The following is a 7,916-nucleotide window of genomic DNA, read 5'->3' as shown; positions in this document are numbered from 1 at the left end:
GGCCCTCTCTGAGGGGGCCAAGATTTCGCCCCCTATAGTCAGCGATGGGGTCAGCTGACTATGCCGAGGCGCCGGCAGCCACAGCCACTCGGTCTTGGAGGGGTTGAGCCTGAGTCTGTTCCTCCCCATCCAGACCCGTACGGCCTCCAGGCAACGGGCCATCACGTCAAGGGCATCGTTGGGGTGGCCTGGGGTGGAATACAGCAGAGAACACAAAATATGGAGACTCAGGGGTTATCTGAAGCGTTAAGAAAGGCAAATTAAAACAAAAAAATTCTTAGAGTTCATCAGTAAAGATTAACCTGGAATAATATCTACAATATTATCAATAGTGTTGTGTAATGTTACAGATTTCTTAAAAATTCAGAAAGAAGGGCTGGACAGAAATAAGGGAAATGATTTATTTTCAAATTTCCATGCCAATGAATTCTCATTGATTGTTTTGACTTTCATTCTTCTGATTTTGTGCAACTATATCACTGTATTATGTACACCACTTTCCTATAGTTATCCTATATAAATTGTGTTTTTTTGGATATTACATTTGAGTTCTTAAATGATAAACATTATGTTTTTGTGTGGCACATATAAACCCTTTCCATTTGTTCTAATGATCCTATGAGGCATAACTTAAATTATTACGGAATTAGACAAATTGTCAGAACCTTCTTCCTCTGGGGGGGGAGATCTATTTAATCTCTTCTTCATTTATTTCTGAGGGTTCTGCCATTCTCCTGAGGGGGAGGGGGGAGGCTCTGTGGTATGTTTCTCTGCTTTGCTACAATGTATCCTTTCCACTATTTCTACAAACTTACTCTTTGAACTCTGTCTCCCTTGATGTTACCTTGGAGTGAGAGAGGAATGTGCCTCCAGACATCTGGCTTATCTCTCGCTGTGGAAGGGAAGGTGCGAAGACCCAACAACATCTTCACAAGTATGGGAACAGACCCCATTATCAGCTCCTTTCCCACAGCGGACATAACACTTGAGGATTGGCCCATTCAAACTGACCGGATGAACTATTGGGGTGGGGTTTGCTTGGGACTCTTTTAACCTATTGATCTGAGCAGGAAACCCTCAGATCCTGCCTATTATGCCTGCTATTGGCTTCTCCTAATAAAAGTTCCTTTTGGAAAGAAACTGTTCCAAGAGTCCTGCTTTCTTAGGATAAAGTTTTGAAGTTGTCCCTGACATTAGGCAGGATCTGCAGTAATAGTCAACCTGGAAGGAAGACTCTTGCCAGGGGGCTAAGCAAACAATGTCTGATATCGGAATGGTAAGGGAAGAAATTGCCATGGGAGGGAAGCTCTACCACCAAGCAGAGCCCAGCCAATACAGTTCTCAATCCTCGAGCTCATCAGATGAGGTGGTGGTTGTGGAATGCCGCCCAAAACCCAGGTGGTCAATGGGTGTCGGGAAGAAGGACTGGGAAAAAACATCCAGGAAAGTGATGCTCAGATGCAGCAGTCACCAACCGGGTTAGAAAGTCAAGATGGAGAGGTCGCTTTGCCTTAGTGAAGATGAGAACTACTGACCAACTTGTTCCAGCCAGTTCCTGGAACAAGCCATTGACATGCTGAGGGTCACCTTTGATTCCATGAAGGAGGAGAAAGCCAACCCATGCCAGGAAACTGCTAACCCAAGTTCAGCCAAAGGAACAGATGAAGGGGGGGGAGCGAATCAGCAGACCCAGGCCCTTCCACCAGCACCGCAGAAGCAGAAGCCATCGCCACAGCCACCGCCACCCCTGAGTGAGCCGCACTGACTGATGGAGATGGCCACCGAAAGAGGTGAAAGAAGAGGCATCGGTCCATCTGAAAGTTCCTGTGGGGAGCCGCGTTGACTGGGGTTTTTCCAGACCCAAGTTTTGAACTACATGGAAGAATATGGCCATGACATACCAAGTGATCGCGGCCAAATACAGATTGTGCAAGCAGCCCAAGATGGCACCACAGCAGACTGGGTGGTGGACCTGCATGATGCCGATGCCCCAGAACTGCAGAATTTCAATCAATTCATGGCAGCCCTCAGATGCAGATTTGAAAACCCCTTGGCTGATCAGAAAGCATGGAAATGCATCAAAACTGTCAGGCAAGGGTGACAGCCCATAGCGGAATATACCCAAGAATTCTGAGCCCTGGCCAGCAAGCTGAACTGGCTGGAAGATATCTTGATCAGGCATTTCAAATATGGCCTAAACTATGACCTGTATGATGCCTTCATCCCTCAAGGAGACCAGACCGGCTCCAAGACTGATACATCCTGGCCGAGGAAACAGAGATCGATCAAGCTAGAATACAATGATGTGGAGGGAGATCTTGGGGGAAATCATCAGAAGAGTCACCCCATGAACCAACGAAGCAAGCCCAAATCACCCTGAGGACAACAGGATGCTTCAAATGCAGAAAGGAAGGACACTGCGCTGCTGAGTGCTACTCATGGACCCCCATCTGGAAGCCTAACCGAGTTCTGGTTGGGAAGCCCGGGAAGATTCCGATGAAGCCGAAGGAGACAGCCATGAAAAGTGTGGAGGTCGTCAAGTTCCCAACCCCATCAAAACAAGGAAAGGGAACTCCAACACCACCGGGAGTGATACCCAACTCGTCAGATGACAACTTACTGATTGTTATTTTAATTATAAAAAATTCCTGGGACCTATGCTTTTGATTCATGCAGAAATATAATATTCATTATTACAATGAATACTTTTCATTATTTTCTGCTGCTTTATGATAGTTATTTTAATGCATACTTCCAATTTCAGTTCTGTTTCTTCTACCACCACTCTTTTTATACCACTTGATTGAAGAAAGGTAAAAATGCTAAAATATAGGTCTTTGATATTATCAAAGTGATGAGAAAAGTAGTTCTGGCACCCATGTGGCATGCAAACCATGAGTTGCTGATACCTAACTTAAAACAACTTTGGAGTTCATGTTATTTAAACCAACCAGACATGCTTAGTTTTCTGGCCATTAATATTTTATTTATATATTACAGCAGTGCTTTTTTTGTAAAAAAAAAAAAAAAAAAAAAAAAAAAGGTGCCAGAACTCACACATGTCATACAACCCGCCTTGCCTACCCTACAAGGTTCCATCCAAAAAAGGTGCTGGAACTCCATTCTGGGTGTTCTATGACACAAAAAGCCTTATATTACAGTAACTGAAGTATGAGATTATAGAAAATCATTTTAGAGTAAAGAGTGGAATGCTATTTATTATTCTTATCTCCTTTACATACCTATAAACTTTGTCCCCTTGTTAATAAGACTTCTGTCCTTCTCAACTGATTTTGGAAATAAAGTACAGAGATAAGAAAACCCTACTGTGGAAAAGGTCAGATATTAATTTAGTGTTTCACAATTTTTAGATCTCTTTGATTTATATAAGGAGTAGGAAAGTGTAGTTTTGTAGTTGGTCTGAAACTCCCTTTCTACCTGATTATTGGCAAGACTAGTTTAAACTAATGGTGCTGGACCAACAAATTCTGGAATATCTGTTTGTTCATCTATCATAGTTTTCAGACTCCTTTATATTTTGTTTTTATATTTTGTTTTCTTCCCTAGCTAAGAATTTCAAAACTATCTATTTCAAAAATAAGAAGGAATTCTACTTTGGTATTCAAAGAAAAAGCATTCTAATTTGTAAATCATAGCTAGTTAGTCTAAGTTTAGAAATGAAATAAATTAAGCCTCATTAAAACTTGCACGGAAATTGCCAGGGAATCAAAGCTTGCTATCTATATTGGAAATCTGAGAATACATTCTGGAAGACAAATAAAAACCACATTTGAATTATTGCCATGAAAATCAAGTGGATATGTTCATAAGGTCACAGTCCAACTTGACTTGAAAGAGTATTTATATTTATACCTTAAGGACACACTTGTGATCAGTGTAGAAAGAGTAATTAATAATTTCTTACTGCATAGACATGCAAGCTTTGTTTTGTTGTTCTTATGTATAATTTGTAATATCTCCCATATGAATTTTAATATACCACAAATAATTTGATATGCTTGGCATAACTTTTAGTTTTTCTTTCAAGCAGTCATTTTAGTACCCAGCTAATACAGTAGGAGATTAGAACCTAGTAATTAAAGGAATTTGTTGTTAATACAAAGAGAAAAGCTACATTTAAAAGAATAACAGAATAACCAAGTTGGAAGGGACCTTGGAAATCTTCTAGTTTTACCACTTACTCAGGCAGGAATTAATCTCTTTTGGATTATTAGAAGGTGAGTGTTTCATCACTAAATATGGTTCAAAATTTGGAGCTAGTTTATCCTTATCCTTTTTGGCTCAATTACTTCAATTTTAAAGTAATGAACTACAAATTGTTAAAATAGCATAATATGAGAAAGAATTTAAGGATGCTGTTATATTGAACATTGCTGCATTATTTTACATTCCATGAATTGTGGGTATATCATACCTTTCTGTAATGTAAAATTCTATGATTTCAAGGCAAAATGTGCTAAAATATTCTTGATTTCATACTATTTTTAAAAATCAGTTAAAATAATATATTGCCACATACCCATAATATTTAAAGTTGTTATTATCAGTCTATTCACTACACAAATATCAGATGAAAATGAGATATCAGCTCCCAGATTTTTTTCTCCATTCTGTTCCATTTGGCTCTCAATGGAAGATAAAATTATGTGGGCTCTTTTCTGACTAATATAGAAGTTAAATTGAAGACAACTCTGTTCTTTTTCTAAGTGATTTCAAATGCCTATCTGTAGAAAGGTTGTGTATAATCATTGTATCATTAATTATTTTGATGTATTCTGTGACTGGAAAATTAAAATAGGTTTTAAGATCATCTAAAACAGAAGTTTGGATTTGATAAGATACAAATGTACATTTTTGGGATGGAACATGAATGGAAAATAACAGAGATCTTATCTAGGAATGTAAACAGTTCAGAGGTAAATCTTTATGTACTTGTATTCTATGTGCTATATATACATACATTATATATATATATATATATATATATATATATATATATATATGTGTGTGTGTGTGTGTGTGTGTGTGTGTGTGTGTGTGTGTGTGTGTGTGTGTGTGTGAGTAGATTATGTTAGGCAGATAAATGATAGATAAAATATTGCTGTTATTTTTGTAATAACTGAAGAGCAGCATATTTTTTGCAATCTGAGTAATCTAGTTTCTGTGATCTGTTTTGATCAGTTCAATAAATGCATTGCCGATATTAATAAACACTTATTAAAGTAGATATTCTATAAAAGCAGGTGGTGTAGACTTAAATGTAAAATCATGCACTATGAAAATCTGAACTTGACAGTAACATCAGTATGCTAATAGCAAAGAAGTAAATTTAAACATTACAATACAATTTAGCATTATATTTGTTCTTTCTGTGTTTTCAAGGATTCACAAGAGAAATTCTTTTGAAAAGAAGGTTGAAATGATACCTCTGTCTTGGTGGCAATATATTTTTTATTTATATGGTGATTTATTTATTTTTTTAAAAAAGGAAAATAAAAACTAATAAAAAGTAATAAAAAGCAAGAAAAGGAAAAGAAAAAAATAATTCAAAGATAAAACTAAAAGTGCAAGAAAGAAAAGAAAAAAGAAAAGAAAAATAATACAAAGAGGTAGCTTTTGATCTTCTTTACAGCAGTGCAAATATAATTATAAATTTTCATCTTAATTTGTGACCAAAGCATAGCTCTGTTCTTTCTATAATCTACCTTGTGTAATCATCAAAATTGTTAAATTCATTTTTTCTGTTTCATGCAAAAAGTCTCTAAAGAGTTTCCAGTAAGCAATAGATGTAGATGTTGTATTTTCTCTTTATTGAGTTCTAAAAAGTTTTTCCAACTGTCCATTAATTTAAGACAGTGAATAGCTCTGTATTGTATAGATATAGACTTAAACAGAGATATAAATATAGAAGGCAAAATGCAGGTCAAGCAGATGTATGAGAAAGTCTTAATGTAGCCTTCCTTCCTTCCTATTAGGAAGAAGGGCTTTTCAATGAAGAATGAACAATGAGGACTATATTTTCACTAATATCTTTCCTCTTTATGTAACTCTTTGTGAAAATACATCTCTTTTGAGATTATTTATATATATGCATACAGTGAAAGAGTGAAAGAGTGAAAGAGTGAAAGAGAAATGGAAAAAACCTTTCACTATTCAAATGTATGATATTCAATTTGCATTATTAAATGGGAAAAGAATTGAGACTGCTATACTAAATGATCTATAATATTTAAGTATCAAAGAAAAAGGAAGGATGACATTCTGATCACCAGTATTAATTATGTTCTTTCAACTGTATTTCAGAATCATCTTACTTTTTACCAGCAAGGAAAAAATCAATCAACTCCTACTGAATTTATCCTTCTGGGATTTGGCAATCTCCTTGAACTGAGAATACTCCTCTCCATATTATTTCTTCCTATTTATACTTTCTCCATTGCTGGTAATCTCCTAATTGTTTCACTGGTTATGGTTGACCAGCATCTTCACACCCCCATGTATTTCTTCCTTGTTAATTTGTCTTGTTTGGAGATCTATTATATTTCTACCATTCTACCAAAGATGCTGGCTAGTTTTGTAACTGGAGATCGATCTATATCTGTCTTTGGATGCATTGTACAGTATTTTTTCTTTGGGCTTTTTGTAGCCACTGAATGCTACCTTTTAGCAATGATGTCTTATGATCGATATTTAGCAATATGCAAACCACTGCATTATACCACTCTCATGAATAGTAGACTCTGCCTCCAATTGGCCCTCACATCTTGGATGAGTGGCCTTTTGACCAACACTATCATAACCTACTTTCTGCTGAAACTTACCTTCTGTGGGCCCAATGAAATTGATCATTTCTTTTGTGATATATATCCAGTAGCAAACATTTCATGCAGCAATACACACTTAGTAAAGCTTGCTACATCTATTTTATGCATAATTGGAACAGGGCTTCCTTTTCTCTTTACATTGGCCTCATACATCTGTATTCTTTATACTGTTTTACAAATTAAATCTAAAATTGCCCAACAGAAGGCCTTTTCCAGATGTTCATCCCACCTCATTGTAGTGACAATTTTCTATGGTTCAGTATTCCTTGTCTATGTAGTTCCAGAGACTGAAACACTAAAGGAACTACACAAAATATTTTCTATATTCTATACTGTCCTAACTCCTATGCTCAACCCTCTAATATATAGTTTGAGAAACAGAGAGGTGAAGGAAGCTCTCTTCAAAGCCATCAGAAAATACAGCAACATTTCATAATCTCGTAATGCTTTAAAAAAATTTAATGGCAGATTAGGATATTCTGAAATTATTCTTTTCTGCTTTCTAAATAAAATAATTTGATCCACATCAGTCCTTCATTGATGACCAGATTACTTCTCAATATGTTTCTATACATGTGTGTGCAAATATGTATTTCAATAATGGTGATATTTTAGATATTTTCTGCTTTAAATTTGTATTTTACTCCAGAAATGTAACAATACATTTACAGAATGATATGAATCAGAAACACATGTTTTCATTCTTTGTTAGTAAGAAATTATTGACAGGTTTTTTTTAATCATCCAATGTTAGTGTTAGAGTCGGGCAGTAAATGAATGGCCTTCAGTGTGTATGTGTGGGGGAATATAAAGAACTATCTTCTTCTCTCTGTCTCCTTCCCCCCCCCAGCCACCCTACTCTTTCCTTTGTTTTTGCTGAATTGTATCTACACTGTGTTCTCTAATACACACATATGTAAAAGTTCATATAGTAAACATACAGTATAGTGGATTTCCATAACTTCCTACCCTCAAGGTAACTTTGTCATCCCTGACTATTGCCTTACTGTTATGGAAAAAAACAGCTCAGCACATCTTAGGAACATTTCTGAATCACAGATAATAAGAAGG

At 36.3% G+C, this 7,916-nt stretch overlaps 1 protein-coding gene across 1 annotated transcript; it reads left to right on the top strand.

The window, feature by feature from the left end:
• The first annotated feature begins 1,876 nt into the window (after positions 1 to 1,876).
• On the top strand, positions 1,877 to 7,281 carry LOC107282340 (olfactory receptor 6B1-like). The gene is made up of 2 exons (XM_015810110.1): positions 1,877 to 2,086; positions 6,325 to 7,281. Exons 1-2 carry the CDS (start codon positions 1,877 to 1,879, stop codon positions 7,279 to 7,281), a joined length of 1,167 nt encoding a protein of 388 aa, XP_015665596.1.
• Positions 7,282 to 7,916: the final 635 nt, after the last annotated feature.

This window comes from Protobothrops mucrosquamatus, unplaced genomic scaffold (genome assembly GCF_001527695.2).
Source record: "Protobothrops mucrosquamatus isolate PMUCROS unplaced genomic scaffold, P.Mucros_1.0 scaffold7, whole genome shotgun sequence".
Lineage (NCBI taxonomy): Eukaryota > Metazoa > Chordata > Lepidosauria > Squamata > Viperidae > Protobothrops > Protobothrops mucrosquamatus.
This window is presented reverse-complemented; position numbering and strand designations above follow the sequence as displayed.